Source organism: Cygnus olor, chromosome 5, assembly GCF_009769625.2.
Source record: "Cygnus olor isolate bCygOlo1 chromosome 5, bCygOlo1.pri.v2, whole genome shotgun sequence".
Taxonomy (NCBI): Eukaryota; Metazoa; Chordata; class Aves; order Anseriformes; family Anatidae; genus Cygnus; species Cygnus olor.
The window spans coordinates 35,793,592-35,810,542 of NC_049173.1; the positions used below are offsets into that span (position 1 = coordinate 35,793,592).

General features: G+C 43.0%; 1 protein-coding gene and 1 long non-coding RNA gene across 5 annotated transcripts in view; one reads left to right on the forward strand and one right to left on the reverse strand.

The window, feature by feature from the left end:
* DPF3 (double PHD fingers 3) overlaps positions 1-8,427 on the forward strand; it is a 162,748-nt gene extending 154,321 nt beyond the window's left edge. For all 4 annotated transcript variants that reach the window (XM_040560605.1, XM_040560607.1, XM_040560606.1 and 1 more), the window contains 3 exons: positions 1,670-1,782; positions 3,230-3,311; positions 4,362-8,427. In XM_040560605.1, the coding sequence (XP_040416539.1) occupies positions 1,670-1,782; positions 3,230-3,311; positions 4,362-4,432 (266 nt within the window). In that variant the 3' untranslated portion in view covers positions 4,433-8,427. The remainder of the gene's footprint in view (positions 1-1,669; positions 1,783-3,229; positions 3,312-4,361) is intronic.
* LOC121071828 lies at positions 5,180-15,999 on the reverse strand. The gene is made up of 2 exons (XR_005820810.1): positions 10,215-15,999; positions 5,180-9,684 (listed from the first exon to the last, which is right to left on the reverse strand). It is a non-coding gene; the product is annotated as an uncharacterized LOC121071828 (long non-coding RNA).
* Positions 16,000-16,951: the final 952 nt, after the last annotated feature.

A 16,951-nucleotide genomic window follows, 5' to 3' on the forward strand; every position in this document is an offset into this window, starting at 1 on the left:
ATGCACACATTTCTTTGCTGGGCTTAGTTGTCATACCACTATCATGCAAATGTAACTGGAGGACCAAAATCCTTGTTCCACCGTTTGGTAACAACATGGGCACATAAAGGAAATATATTCCCCACAGCATTATTGCATTACCCGGCAATTCTCAGCAACTGTTTGCTTCACTAACTAGAAAATATAGATGCTTCTTATAGGGTGGTGATGGGTAATGTGATAACACAGCGAAGTACCACTGATAGGTCTGGTAATGAAGACAGTACATCTATGCCCATGTCTCCTGTAGCCATGCCTTTTCTTCTTATTGGAGAAACAGCTTTTTTTTTTTTCTCCATTCTTAAAAAGACACCTAGGCTGGTGGAGGTGGAAAAGATTGCTTTCCACCCACTGGCTGTTTTCTAAGAACAGATCTGCTAGAGGTGAAAAAAGCCCACACACTCAACGGCGTAAGTTTCTGGAAGTAGTGTGCAGTAGTGCTGGATGTGCGTACCTGTATTTCTAGATATTCTCTGCCTGTAGACGAGCAATTGAATAACCCTGTCCCATTTCCCCCGCCCCAACTCCGCACAGTACAAACGCTTGTATGTGCCAGAGAGGGATGCTAAATGCAGGGCTTTCCAAGCAGGCAAGTGATAGCTTATTGTATGAGGCTGCTTCAGCCAGATAGGGGTGGTTTGGGACTACAGCGCTTTATTTCAGCGGTATATTTTTCTTGTTTTGTTTTGCAGAAGGAACACTGATCCTACCTTTGGTTTGTTTGTTTGTTTGTATTTTCCCCTCCAGAAAGCCCATTGCTGACCCTGCTACTGTGATACTGCTGTTTTGCAAAGCTGGAGTCGACACGCATGTAGGGGTGGGGGTTGTAACTGGCAGTTTGTCCTTCCCGATTAGATGTGACTGTTCTGCTAGCTTTCCCTTCTTTATTCCTTTCACTTAGTTCATTGTGGAGTTGGCTTGGGGTGTTTTCCTTTTGGTTTCTTGTTTTGATCCTGGAAGGTTAGCTGTGCAATTTGGTTTCTTCTGTGCCAACCAACTTTAGCGGCAGAGCTCTTAAAAAAAAATGACAGCTACATCCCTCCATCCTGTCTTGCCTCTTCTCTGTATGCTGCTGCTTCCACGTAAGCAAAGTTTACAGAATTGCTTCACCCATCTGGATACCAGGAAGGGAAGTTCTGAAATGGAGAATAACCTCATTTCCACCAGGTCCTTCGGTCCGGTCGAAACAACGCTCACTGAAGCTGTAGTCCAATTGCTATTAAGATGGATGGGCTCTCTCTAAAATTGGGTTTGTTTCCGACTTCATCCTTTCTCTTGTTTTCTTTCAAAATATCAAACAAGCAAGCAAAAACAAAAAGCACAAACAAACGAACAAAAAAGTCTAAACCCAAACCCAGAAACCAAAGCCAAAGCCAAAAAGCCAAACCATTTTTAAGAGCTCTGAGTAAAACTGCTTTGCCAATGGGGAAAGGGTGGGGATGACTCTGATTTTCTCTTGTGCCCGGCAGCGAAAGGGTTAATGCTTGCTTTCCTCTTTGGTATCTGTTAGTTGCAGCCCATGTTGTGATCAGTCCATGTCCATGTGCGTTTTGTTCCCAAACATAATGCCGGTTTGCTGATGATGGGTAAGTGAGCCTTAACAATGACGGTTGTTTCCCATCTTCCTCAGGACACCCGACCTGCCTGCAGTTCACCACAAACATGACTGAGGCTGTTAAAACCTATCAGTGGCAGTGCATTGAGTGCAAATCCTGCAGCCTTTGTGGGACCTCTGAGAACGATGTGAGTTTTTTTACCTTTTCATGCCAATAAGCATCACAGTCAGTTGCTGCCATGCCTGCCCTTGAGAAGCAGGTGGCAATGCTGTGGGCCGTTGCCTTTCTGCTGCTTTCCTACATCTCCTGGGAGGAGACACCCCTGAGAGCAGGGATGGGCTCCTCTCAGTGATCCGCTCAGCCTCTGGTCTCTACTGAAATTACCACGGGTATCAAATAGGGCCACCTAAGATGATGGTGTGCTCATTCAGTAGAAACTAGCTGGGGCCCATGCACTCATGTTGCAGGGAGCTGCAGAAGAGTAGTGTTTTTAATATTGTAATCAGGAATAAATCTGAACGGTTGATAATCCTAGAGATGACAGATATGTTTCTTCTGTCCAAGATTTTACTTACTCTGTTGGCATGATTTTTTAATCTTAAATATAATATTCAGGAAACATGGAAGCATTTGGATTGGGATGGCTGAGCCTCTCATGAGTCACCTAATCACCTTTTCCAGTGACTTCCAAACCATGACCCAGAGTCTGCAGCTGACTTTTTTTTTCTTCTTCCCACCCGCTTCCGCCCCCCTCCCCCCCCCCCACTTAAAATCTAGTGATAAGGGCCCTTGATAGTCTGTAAGAAACCTGGATAACTGGCCATGGCTGAAGAACTTTGGAGGCAGTAGTTAATGCTGCATTCCCTATAGCAGAATGAATTTGAAGGCTGAAATTTTAGTGGTAAATGGGGAAATCTGAGAATAGGGAGCTGCTCTGTGTTAGGAGCCAGGGGTACTTTGGAGAAGGATTTATCCCCACAAGTGTGTGAAAGAGCTGCAGACCACGAGGTAGGATCACATTATTCACATCTCCTTCACAGAGCATATGCTACTCAGTTGAGTTTTGGATAACTGGCAAAGTCCAGGCTTTTGATGAAAAAGGATTCTTCTGAAAAAATGAGATCCAGCATTGGTCACACAGGAGCCCAGCAAAGTGGGGAAGCCAGTCCTCTTCTCTCAGTACTGACCTAACAGCTTTTGGCCTGCATCATGAGGCCACTTTGGAGAGAAAGTCCTCTGGTTCTCAGCGAGATTTCCCAGTTAGATTCTAAGAGAATTGTAGAGATTCTTAAGAGAGTCTAATCTTCTAAGAGAAGTTAGAAATCTCAGAGGATTTCAGTTAGAAATCTCAGAGAGATTTCCAAACTGCCTTTGTGATGAGAAGGGCTCTCAGTGGCCTCTCAGAAATATGGTGGTTGATCCTGGACCCACAAATGTGATGTCTTTTACATCCTTTTACATTCCCAGTAACCCCTTAGTCTCTATGTTGCAGCTCTTTGCTCCTAGTTGAGCAATGCTGACTACCATGCTTATGTTTTCATCTTGGCATGAGACTAATGTGCATCATTTTCTCTCTCTCTTCTCCTCTCCTTCTCTCCCTTTTCCCCTCTGTCTCTCCAACAACCCTTCCTCAGGACCAGCTGCTCTTCTGTGATGACTGTGACCGTGGCTATCACATGTATTGCTTGAATCCACCAGTCTTTGAGCCCCCAGAAGGTAACATATGTTAGAAGTCTGCTTTGAAAATCACAGTGAAATGCTTGTGGAGAAGAGAAGAGTTTCAGAAAGATGGCCTGGGCCATGCAGGGTTAAGGAAGCAGTAGGAAAGGAGAGGCAGGTAGCACTGGAAAGAAAGCAAATGAGTAGGCTTAGAGGGCCTGTGTGATCTGAGATGTCCTGTGCAATCTTGACTGGTTTCTACTTCCTCTTCCAGCACATGGCTCTTCTGCAGATCATGGATACATTTGGATGTCCCAGATGGCATTGGACACCTCAATTTAGGCAGTTGAAGTGAGCTCCTGTGAACTGTGGCTTTGGACTTCCTAAGAAGTCAAGGTCCCAGAGAGAAAGCCCCAGATGGGAAGCTGTTCTCTGGAATAACTGAGTCTGTTGTTGAGAAAGAGGATTGTGAGAAAAATCCTTCCTTTTTCTCTGGCCTGTCGTTGCCTTGGAAGGCTGAGGGTTTTACGGTCTGTATTACACTCAGTATGCAGTTAAAACCTCTGAAGTGGATTCAGTCTGACTATACTGCTACTGATTGCAGTTCGCCTCCTGGTTTTGGAGAGGAACTAGTCCCTTACTGTTATTGATTCTCTGACTGAAGTCTGCAGAGAGCAGTAGAAATGGAGAAGGAGATGTCTGGGTGCAAACGACTGCAGTTTACATGAGGGGTGAGACAAGAATAATTATAAATTAATCATGCATGCAGGAGCTAAATGTTTGTAACTTTGATAAATGGGAAACTAAAATCAGGAGGGAAAAATTCAAAATGGAGCTAATAATTAGGTAAAGGTTTCTGTTTGACTGGGAAGTGGTGTATTGAATGTACTAAGACATAAAACACCTATAAGCAGGAATGCACATCCCAGCTGTGTTTTAAGCTGTGTAGAGGGTCTACATGCATGACATCAAGGGCACCAGAGCCTGCTTCAGATACATACAGGCAATTCCAATGTCAGGAATGTTTGATATTCTATTCAAGCCAATCTTGACATAAACTCTGAGTATCTGGATTTGGTGTCATAAGAAGGATTTCTTCATTTGCAGGGAGTTGGAGTTGTCACTTGTGCCGGGAGCTGCTCAGAGAAAGAGCATCAGCTTTTGGTTTCCAGGCCTGAGGAGCTCCAGCAATCAAGAAACACTTTGCTCCTCATGTTGTCATACCAGCACATACTTCCCATCGAGAACACAAAGACACAACCCACATCAAAATGAATGGACGTTCAAGTACAGGAAGAGGTATCTGTCGTATTCACTGTCACCGATGCAGAACCTCCTGGGCTCTACTAGAAGGATCGTGTACTTTCCTGATGCTCCCGATGAAATCTCTTCACTGCTATGCATGGTTGCTGCTTACCGTCACGGGCTCACATGCATTATAGAAGGGGGAGGGTTGTTATATTGACATGGAGAAGTCAGTTTTGTGTGGCCTTGTGCTGTTTAGTCTTCTCCTTGAAGGAGAAATAGTAAGATATCTCCCAAGGATTTATTGGTGAGTACGTTGGTGGGGAGCAGCACCAGTTACTCCTCAAGGGCTTGCCTGGAAATCTCTTTACTGCAACCACTCTGTATTCATACGGGGCCTTGCGTTGCGTAAGTTCAGTACTTAGCAGGTTGTGAACAACACATTGTCACTGAGAGAAGCGCTGATCAAAATTTTTTGGGGGTGACACTTTCTCCCTTGGATCAAATGCTTTGCTTTGGCAGATCTTTAGACATCTGGTTTTAGTATTTCTGACAGAAGAGCAGGACCATTATGAACACACACAGATGCTTAGAAAAGTCTACTGTGTGGTATTTTTGGATATTCAGGCACACTGTCCCACTGCAGTGCCATCACACAGTTCAGACTCATCATTTTATTCTTTTTGCTCAAAAAAATTGTGAATGGTTATGTATCTTAACTGTCTTGCCATTTAGCTCAGAAAACTGAATGAAAGCAAAGTGTCATTTTAAGTAGATCATAGAAAATGAAGGTGTCAGTTTTCTGAGCCATCTAAAGTAAGTCGAAAAAAAGGAGCAACATTGGCTTAGGGTGATATGAAGCACTTTCGATTATTTTTTTTTAATTTCTAAACTGAAATATTCTGCAATTGAAAATGGAAATTTTATTTTAGGAATTGTCTAATCAGGAAAAGTTGTACTTTTTTTTTTTAAATCAAAATAGTTACCAGGATCTATCTGAATGTTCTAATCATTTTGCCCCACAATTCTATACAACTGCATTTTTGACAAACATGATAATTTGGCAAAAACCTTCCCAAGCTCTAGATAAAGGAGTAATTTACTGAACCTAATATGGAAGGAAAGATTTTCGTAGTTATTTTAAAATTTAAATAGAAATAGGTGTACTTTGTTTAAACAAACCTCTACATGTGAAATGGAGAAACATTAAGCAAGAGCATCATTGGAAAAAATATTTTTAGAGTTGAGTCCCTTTGAATAACTTAGAACATTGCTAGGAGGACAAATGAGTACATTAACCATTTTTTACCAGATGCATCTTTAAGGTTAAAAACACGCAACTCCCCAGACTGCCAAGTAGCCCAGAAAGATCATTTTCCTGGGTATGATGTATATTACTTTCTATGCATAGATTTAAGTGGGATTAAAATATAAAGTTATGAGAGTCCCAGGCAGCATGTGGTTCAGGTTGCCTGTACTAGTAGGTAAGGACACTGAAGATTATATTTGGGATATTTATATTGGTTGAAACTTTTCTGCAAAATTAAATGTCCCTGAACACTTGAAAGGACATTGTGAAAGAATATCAGTGAGCTAATTTTTCTTCCTTCTCCTGCTAATTACACTTAGTTAGAATGAACTTTACTGACCTAATGCACTTTTCCTCATTATTTAGATAGTTTCTTCACCTTTTACGTTTTGTAGCTTGTACAGTAGCCATGTCAGCTGTTGGATTTTCCCATGTGCTTTCATGAAGTAATTTCAGGCTGCAGTGGGAGTATTTTAATCTGTTAGAAAAGGAGTTTAGAAAGTATTTATCCTAGTCGTATTGGACCAAATTTCTTCTGGAGCAGCTGAGCTAGCTACCTGGGATTCATCCAATACCTTAGTTTCTGTGTGACTGCCCCCTGGGTGAGCCGAGCGTACAAAGATATTTGAGTATCACATGCAGAGAGTTCAAAGTGGGAGTCCACAGACCTGCATGACGTGTCTGGTACATGGCTGGACAAAGCTCTAAAAAAAAAGTCAAACGAAGAATCTTCCTCACTCACAGTTTGAGGAACTGCCCGTCCCTGTGGTCCCATTCAGCTTTCTGTGCCATTCCCACCGCCCTGTCTGCTGTTACCTGGTTTGATGGGTGGTCCTAGGGACATGATCAGGAGGTGGTGTGATCCTCCTGGATGCATCACCTAAATCTCTGGTAGCCCTCTGTGGGCTGTTGGTGGGACCAGCTGGTGCAGGTCAGTGCTCTCTGTCCCTGTGATGGAGACATTGCTGAATGATCTCTGCTCTGCATGCACACCTGCTTTCCTGTTTTGCCCTTGTGATCCATACCACTGGCTATTTTCTCCTCCCACACTATAGTGAACAGCATCGTTCATGGTTGTAAGTATTCGTTAGTGGCACTGCTGAAGTTTCATCGCTAATGAGGTATGACAGAAGGATGGATGGCTAGATCTTTGGTGGCAAAATATTGTTGGAGATCAGTGTAAGATCCCATCAGCTTTTAAAAATGGAATGGATTTGTTGGAAAGTATATGTTTGTCGTGCATTGGGCAGAGCAGCAAGGGGATGTTTTTCCTGAGCACTGACAAAGACATGTGAGCAGGGAAAGCTGCTAGTGAAGGCAGTTTGGTCTTCCCTTTAGCCTGGCAGACCAAACTGAGACAAAATTCAAGGTGTGCTCCTTATCTGCTCTGGGGATAGCTGGGATTTCTCTTTTTTGCCTTTTTTTTTTTTTAAAGTGATGTACCCAGTAAATCATCTCTGTACCTGCTCCCGCTCCCCTCTGTGGTGAAGTTCACACTCCATGTGTGAGCTCGTTGGCAGTCCTCAGGGTGATCAAACTCTGACGTATTTCAAAACTCTTCTGAGTAGGCAAGGCAAGCTATTTTTTAGCACAAATCAGGCCAAACTACCATAGGAGGTGGTAGATTCTGCATCCCTCAAAGTCTTCAAATCAAGACTGGGCAGTTTCCCAGAAGACATATTTTAATTAAATGCAATTTTAGTTAATCACAAGAATGTCTGACTGGAAAAGGCTTGTGTTGTAGAGGAAGCTAGACTAGATGATGTAATTGTTCTTCCTGTCCTTATTATAAAAACAGATGTTTACCAGTCGAGGGGATGTATTTAAATAAAGCTGTGTCTGGGTAATGGCTTTAAAATATGTTAAACATATTCATGAAACCCTTCTCATTTTTAACCCATTTTGGGTAAATCTAAAAAAGGTCAGTTACAGAAAATTGTCTTTATGAATGCAGTAAATAGTGCATTACCTCCTTCGTGCCCTCAATGGCAGCTGTTGGTGCTAGGTACCTCAGGCTTCTCCAGAGAATGAACAATTCAGACTGCATTGTGTGAAACAATGGCTTGGTTCTGGCTTTCCCTCCATAGAACATGAATGCTGGGCTGTCCAGTTTTCTGGAAGCCAGCAGGGGCAGAGAAATGGTCTCAGTCTTCAGATTGCATCTGAAGCATTTGAGAAAACATACCTTAGGACACTCCTTGAGCTAGGAAAGTCACCATTAAGTGTGTTCTGAAACACATATTACTCAAAATAACTTTGAAATTGTTATTCCTCACCTTTCTTTAAAAAGGGCTCAGTAAATTCTGCCCCAAAGCAAGAGCCTCCCGCCCTGTGCCATGCTGTTGGGCTAGTGGATGTTCCTCACACCTACAGCATCTCTTTTGACAGGGGTCATTTGGGAGGTGAGGACAGGATGGGGGTAGAAAGGAATATTAATTAAGCTTGCCACTGCTGGAGGAGCGGTGTACATTGTGTGCAAGGAAATTCCAGGTAGAGCTGGGCATGATCTTTCTGTGTGAAATAAATTTATTTCGGGAAAAAAAAAAAAGGTGCTTCTGAGGGGACCACAATTATTCACATACCCAAGTGCAATCTGACAAATTATTTCATGTAAAAAATGTGGAGGAAATATCAGAAAAGTTGAAACTGTGTTTCAACGCATCAAGACCTTGCATTAGAAAAAAAAACACAGTATCTACTTAACAGAAAGTTAGCATCTATGGAGGAATAAGAATCCTCTAAGATGATGCAACTGGGTACATCTAAAAGAAGATAAATAAAACAGAGCAAATGGTAATCTTGAGTAGTAGAGACACTTCCTTAGTGAGACATCTTTAATCGGTTGATCTTGTCTGTCTGTCTACCCAATCAGTTAGCAATGCCAACTGTTAGTCTATAAAACTGTCTTTAGAGCAGAAGGGAAAAATGTTTTATGTTTTCCTGATATAAAAAAATGGACAAAGCAACAGTGAATATATTGGGAACACTTCGGCACCAGTCTAGGAGGACAGAAAAATGCAAATCTCATGGAGGAGGCAATTAAAGATGGATTGAGTTGTCACTTGTTGTGGGAGACTGCATGTTGGCAGGAGGAAGTCCTCATCTGAAATGTTAACAGTAAAGCAGTTGCACGTTTTTGTGAAAATAAGTTCTGCAGAGAGGAGCAGGTGGACAGGAGTGGTGTCCCGCTTAGTGAGCTGCTCTTTTCATCTCATTGTACCCGTCCATAGCTTCTCACCATCAGCACGTCCAGCAGGGATCATGGCACCACTCTGGGCCAAGGAGTGGTGTGTTGCAGTCCCGCCTCTCCAGCTGCACCATGGGAGCCTTTGCCAGGTGCCACCACCGCTGCCCATCGAGGCACTCAGATGAGTGTCTGCAGGAATGGCAAACAACAGCTCCTCCAGGGAACAGGGGAGGGACAGACTTTTTAGTGTTTATCCCTTTATTTCACAAATGTCAGTGAGAACACCAGGTGTTTTGCTGCTGGGGAATTAAGCCAATAGCTTATTAATGTTTGCAATGCCTTTCAGCCACCCTGGGTGAAAATGCAAAGTATTATACTACAGTATTCACTCTCACATTTAGGATATGCATTGGTACTGTTATTTTGAAATGAAGAAGCTACTATTTCCAGATCAGCTTACTGCCCTGCGCATGCATAAAGTTAACAACAAAGCCCTTCATGCTGGAAAATTGCTGATTTTTCAGGTCCTGATGTTTTCTTTCAGACTCCCGTCAGTCTAGTCACCAGTCTGGTCCAGTGCATTGCAGCAAACCCAAGGTTTCACCTCCACAGTGAGTCAGGAAATGTTCCCTCTCTCCCCGCGTTTCAGAAGGCAAGGTGAGAGAAGGGCAGTTCTCAGTCTTCGTATTCTGTGTGATAAAGAACAAGTCTCTTTCATGGTCATCGGGGTACATTGGGAAGTATCTGCTCAAAATCAAAGGAAAAGATAGGAACGTTATGTCCAACGTACTCTTCCTTCATAGATCTTTTAGAAGTATAGCACAAAAGATGTGCCCCCACATACTTTTTTGAAGGCTATCGCACGTGTATGAGGAATTTCCAAGTGTTCTCTCATTTGAGCTTCGTTATGGAATATCCTTCATTGTTCAACCTATTTTTTTTCTTCTCTGAAATATATTTCTGGAATTGAGAAAGTTGGTACCAAAGCTGATATGAAGGGTCTAGATCAATTCAGAGATAGAGGGAGGTCCAAGCTGAACCATCATCTTTCACCTCCCCCTTTAGAAGTGTTTAACAAACCCTTCATCATTGCAGGGAATCAAACTCACATGCTGACTGAATTCCAATTCAGCATTAAGGTCACACAATTGTTCTTTTAGACTCTTCTGTAGTCATAAAATGTTCTTTAAAAATGCAGGGAGAAATGTTCCCTCTTTACCTTGATGGCATTCCTTTTTTGTGCTGCAGCAGAGATCAACAGTCCTCTAGTTTACTCTGACTTTCTTCCAGCACCGTAGCCTGGGTCAGCAGCAACGGGGACAGGTCCAGGAATAATCTGTTTCATTGAATTGCAGATGTAAGAGAGGCTTGAGAGCATTCAAGTAAATTGTTGTCTGTGCTAGACGGTCAGATCTCCTAAGAACCAGAAGTTTGTGTACTTTTTAAGCTATTACTTCGCCTGTTCCTCATCTGCCATTTCAGACGTGGTTGGCTTTTTTTTTTCTTTCTTTTTCACTAAAAGTGGCTGCAAAGAAAAGTATCAACTAAAACTGGGGGTGGAGGAGACTGAGTTAGGATCTTCGCTATTGAACCTTTATTTGACAGTCGTTCAACATTGTCACAATTATTCATAAGGGGGGAAAGAACGAGGCTAAATCTGTGACATCACAGTGCTTCTCAGATAAAACCGTGATGTCATCAGCTTTTTAATGCACTTTTGAAATGCTCAAGTAATGATCCCAAAATAGTGACATCCCCATTAATACATTGGTAGAGCCTTACCGTGTGATGCTGTAGTATTTAATTTTAATTAGAAAGACTTTAAGTTGTATATATAAATATATATATATTTGTGTTTCATGTTAATGTTATTTGCTGTAAATATGGCTCACCTACCAGAAGTAGATCTAGAGTCCTATAACAAGTGTTACTGACCTTGAAAGAGAAGGAGGGAGAATATCTTATTTGTTTTGCTAAAGACGTGTCAGCATTCTAACAAAATAAGAAAAAGCATTACCCCTTACAATATAATTGCAGACGTATTTGGAACATGATTTTATTAACAAATGAAAGAGTACAAATTCACTAAATGTTAGGTCAGCTTCTCAGCTCTCTCAATCACCATTCCTCGATTGACTTTAAGCCAAGAGGCTGGTCTGGTGTCTTAAAAAGGCCCAATCTAAGTAGCCCTAGTCTTTGGTCTTTATTTAAAAATGTGTATTTCTTGCTAGTTGAGAACACTCAGCATATACAAGAAAATAGGCATTTCTGCCCCAGACGAGTCTGGTCTGTTTACTTTGGGTTTGGGTTCAGCCTTGTTCTGGTGGTGCCATGTCACAGGCTTCAAAGCAAAGTGAGACACCGCAGCAGATGATTATGGAGCAGTAGCAACCAGGGTAAATTTCCCCCTAACTCCATAGAGTTTGGATTTGATTGCTCAGTTTCCAGTATATTGCCTTTTGATTTTCTGTAACCCCCTTATTGCTGTATTAGCAAATAGTGAACAACAGCACGTGATTCTCCTCTGCTGTATCAGGCCTCACTTCACTTGGCTCTGAGCTCACCTCCCTTCTCCATTTCTAATCTGTTCCAGTCTTTTTGATCTCTCTCACTCTCTCCTCATGTGGAAATCTTCTCCAGCCCCTGTTGTTAGCACCTGTCCCTGGAGTCAGTCCTCTTCAGCTCCGTTTGTTCCACAACAGCCTGAAGTGGAAGTTTGCATGAGGGATATGCCGTAGGTTTAGCGAATGGTATGCAAACCTCCTAAGCAAGCCTTCCCTCCCAGTGGTACCTCCTGACAATATCTTTGCTTTTTAGCCACCCCTTGAGTGGTCCCGAGGTCACCCCTGGGATATTTTCCTCTGTGGTGCCAGCTCATCCTGAGGGAATCCGTTCTGCACGGGGGAAGCCACGCGGCACTGCTGCCAGCACACGTGTCCTCCTTCCCCTGGTGCGCAGCTGGGGACGTGGTCAGGCTGATGGCAGGAGATCACATCCAGCACGGCTGCTCCCTGGAAGCCAAAGTGTTGCTTAGTAACCCACTCATGGAAGTACCAGAAGCATTTTTCAATCTGTCACGTTGGCGAAAAACACTGGCTTCTTGATTTAGAGGCATTCTGCTGTGCATAGTAGGGCTTTGCTCCATTACCTTGCATCCAGCGCTATCTGCCAGCGAGGAAACAACCCCCCCCCCCCCCCCACCCCGCACGGAGGGGCTGGGGGTGGGGGAAGAGGCACAGCAAAGATTTGCTCAGCATTGTCTGCGAAGCCTTTAGCCATTTCTCCTGACATCTAGACCTCATCTTAACTCCCTTCCTGTGGGAGATATTCCCTCCTTATGATAGTGCACTCCAGGGTCCTATAGCAATTGGCCAAACAGGACCCTGCAGCACCTTCATCTATTATGAGACATTACTGCAATAAAACATGGTGTGTCATACAGAAACTGGATGAGGTATTGCAATATTTATGTTGTAAGCCTCAGTGTCATGGACAATTGCTACAGAATAATGTATGTCTTTTTTTAATGTGGTGGAGTCATAGCAGCTTCACCAGAGCACACAGAAAACAGACCATCTGGGAGTACATGGTTTCCTCAGTTATTTTCAAGTTATTGCGTTATTGAGAATTAAATGAAAAACATCCCCTCATTTAAAAATAGACTGTAAAGGCTTTTAGGTTACTTCCCTTCCTCTTTTAAGTATAATTCAATTTGGGAGCTAAACATCTAAGAACTGTGTTCTGACTTAAGAGGCTTGCTCCTTTATCTGGCACTGTTTTATCCTTAAAAATGGCTTCAAGAAGTAACCGGAGGGCTTTTATTTGCAGTACCTTATTGATTTTGCTATCAAGTCTCCTCAGTTTGGAAGTAAAAAGGTATTTATGCAATGTCTAGCTTTGAGCTCTGGGGTCCAGCTGGGTTCTTCCTACCCCGCTTCTCATCATCAGAATGAGTAGAACCATCAAGACACTGTATGACCTATTTCTGTGACTTGGCTCTTGCTGTCAGAGTGTGTCCCTGGAAGCCCTCTGCAAAAAAATGAAGGTGTTTTATGAGGGTCATGGAAGGTCCAGAGTGTCCTGAAGTCCAGGTGTCAGACAAGTGATCCTGAGAGGCTCTTTCAGTCATCAGAGACTCTCTTACCCATGATGATGCTCAATACTGCAGTGATGAAATCATCAGGGTTTATTTCTCGTGCAAATCCCTTTCAATGAAAGGTCACTGACACACACAACAGTTGTGGTCTAAAACTTAACACAGCCTAAAGATGAAAAAACATCCGACAACATGAGAAGATCCCAATTTGATCTTTGGGGAATTTCTGAAGAAGTAAGTACATTCCTGTAGCCCTTCCTAGTCTAATAGCTAAGTTTGGGTATGGGGTACAGTTTCTTTACATTTTAGTTTGTGTATAGTTTAAGAAATACATGAAGTAGACAAACAATGTTCCTGCTGGTTGGCGTGTGGCCAGCATAAGAGCAATTGATGATCCACCCTGGGGCTCCAAGTGCAGAACTGTCTATCTCACACAAATGTTCAGAGAGAACTGGTGTCTCTGGGGGGCAGGGAGCATTTCTGGCACGGGAGACAAAGACCGGAGGGAGGCCTGATCTACATTTTAATTCTTAGAACTGGTTGTGCCAGCTCATGATAGATGGAAATCTTGCCCTTGTGATGCTATGCTCCTTGGAGAGACGATTCAGAGAAGAATTAGGTGTACAATATATTGTTTGTTAGAAAAGTAGCAGGGTATCTGTTTCCAGTCTTCTAATACCTTGACCTTGGAGTTTGTTCGTAATTAAATAGTCTTGTCTTACCAGCTAGCCATTGAAGCAAAAGAGCTGTTGTTATAAAGGGAGGGGGCAAGGGAAGAGCAGGCAGACTGGGTATTTCTGGGCAATATTGAGAAACCACAGCCATTCCCTGCATTCACAACACCTCTTTCTTCTGCATGTTCTGCAAGGTAAAATGATTTGAGCTGAGAGATATTTTAGAGCACCTGAGTTAGTTAGCTGCAAAGCAGGGGCCGTTCTATTAATGCCCATTCCTGCTGTTTAGTTCTTGAGGTTTTTATCTGTTTATATACTCACAGCCTTCTTTTCAACATGGAGGATGCTCTAGGTTATCTCTGTTTCACCTAGCTGGGATCTACCCTTACAGAAACAACAAAATGTGGGCTGGAGCCTGCTCCACCTCCTGGCTGTACGTACCCCTACATATACATGGCTGCACTGTAATGACTTTTGTAATGTGTTGACTGTGGTGCCAAGACAACATGGCTGGAGAAAATTAGGAATACTTAAAACTTAATGTGAATAGAAAATCAGTCAGTGAAAAGGCAGTACAGCTGAAAAAGTTTTCTTACCCTGAGCCACCATCATGTCTTCTACAATCTGCCAACCACTGTATCCCCTAAATAGCCTTTTGTCCTCTCTGCAGCAGAAGAGAACTTGACTTTTGTGTCTTTGCTCCAAGCTGGAGCCACTGGCGTTCAGTCTTTTCGTAACGTCCAGATGAATCAAAAAGCTGGCCTTGACATGGGTTTGCCAACTCCCGCAGCTTCCCACCAGAATAATCTAATACCAGTCAGTGAATAGATTGGAGGGGTTCTGGGGTGCTGCTGACTGATGAGTGCCATTGAAATATTGGTGCTCAGGGCAATAGTGATAAGGAGGTTTTGTATCAATGCTCATGAGAAAAACCTGTCAGTCTCAGATGAAACTGATTGTCCTGTTAGTCACAGGGTAAGTACAGATGCAAGCCAGAACAACTGAGTGAGAAAATAAGACTTGCTGCCTGACGAATACCCAAGACTTCCCTCTTGCTTCAGAGAAAACACCCTTCTGTGACTGAAGCTGGGGTGGCGAGGAGGTGGGCTCACAAGGCGATGTCACTGCAGCACATTTGTCACAGTGTCTTCAATCATGTAAATGTACAAGAATAGTATAAAAATGCCTGTCATTTCTTTCAAATTCCTTTTCAGCTACGTACACTACCTCCAGGTTGCCTGTTGGTTCCCCATGTGAGGCCTAATTGGAGTTTACACTATGCTGCTTGGTATTCATTTACTTTGGTGGCCACAGACCAAGGTTACAGGTTTAGGAACCAGAACATAATCATAAGGACAGCTTCTTGTGTTATTTTTCTCTTTCCCTCCTTTGTAAATGTGAACCTTTCTTTTGAACTCTGAAGTGACTGTATTGTTACAATGTGCGTATGTAGAGATTTGTTTTGATATGGCTTGTGTGGAGGACCTCTGCTCCTCTTATCTCACACTCAGTTTTCTTAAGTGCTTGATAGCTTTGCCAGCCTTTTGTGGGGGAGGAGAGGTGATGGGGTGGGTTCCTACGCTTCAAACTTGATGCTTTTCGAGGGAGATTTGCACAGCTTTGCACAGAGCGGCATGAGAATCCAGAGTGCTCCCAACTGTTCTTAAGTAGTCCTGATCTGGCTTCTGCCAGCAGAAACAGATCAGTTTTGAAACCCTCAAAAAAACCATGTTGCTCAATGCTATAAGCCAGCACTGATCAAGAAGGCCCATCGGTTTGTCACACGTGGAGACATGTGTGATGTTCCCCCCCCAGCCTGAAGGTACCTGTCTGAGCACAGAGTGAATCACACCCTTTGCTCACGACAACTGACATTGCTCCCTGGGTGCTAAAGGAGCTACCCCAGTTTGCACCAGCCAAGGATCAGCCCTTCTGTGTTTTCATGGTTAGGAAAACCGTGAGTGAAATCCTACAGAGGTTTGAGAGAAGAGGGCAACGTGTGTTGGAACCTCTCAACTTTGCAGGATTTCTTTGGTATTCATACACATTTGCAAGAATGTATTCCAAGCATCTTGTACTGTTATTAGTAACTTGTACTGTAGTTTGTTAGCAGTGTTGACTACCTACGTAGCTAATATTCTGTTGCAACTTAGAAAAAGTGTAAACGATTGCAGAAAACAGGAGTTTAGAACTTGTATGTACTTTTTTTTTTATATTAAAGCACTACAATTAAAAGTACAAGCAAAAATGCTCCTGTATCCTTTGTTGCATGTCCAAACAGATGTGTGGAAAGAGAGGGAGAGAGCTCGCTTCCTGAGATCTTTCCTGCTTGCTCTGGTACTTCACAAAATGAGTCAAACTCTGGAGAAGGTCTCCGTATGTTAAAGTTTCTTCAGCAATCAGAAAACATCAGTAGCTTAGTCCAGTATCTGTTATAAACTCATGCAGTCCCTGAGACCGAAGCCTAAGCTGGACAAGTCCCAGGTGTCCGAGGGAATGCCGGGCCAACACTTAGCAGCGATTCATGGATGTGAGGAGCTACAAAAGCCCTGGTAAGTGGGGGCAGGTTTAATGAACACGTCCACTGCGAAGTATGTTAGGTTTCTTGTATTTTTATCACAAAGTACCTTGGAAGTCACTGGCAGTCTGTTGATGTTAAAGAGGAGGAAAAGTGTCCTCAGCCCAGAATTATTTCAGAAGTACTAGGAAGTTGTGGGTTTGGGTAGAGAAAAAGAGGTAGAGGAGAACAGCTGCACATGCAGGCAACAAATGGTCCTTACCACACGTCCCAGAAATTGTTTTTCTTTTCCCCTATATGAAATGTGCTGGTCCAAATACTTTTCTGGATCACATCACTGTGGGGTCAGAGTGCACAAACAGACATCTCTAAAGCGGCTTGTGATCTGGTGATCTCAGCCCAATTCTTAGTACCCAGATGCCCATAATACGAAAACAACCATCAAAACTGTCTCTTTTGCTGGCACTGTTTAATCAAAGGGACAATGGGAGAGAATGGCAGTCTTATTTCTACAAAGAGCCCTTCAATGTCAAATTTGCCATACAGTAGAGTAGCATTCACCTCTGTGGCACAGACCACAGCCACTCCAGAGAGGAACAAAAGCTCTCAGACAGCACGCAATTAATCCAGCATCTATTAAACCAAGCACGGGTAATTTTGAAGGAACG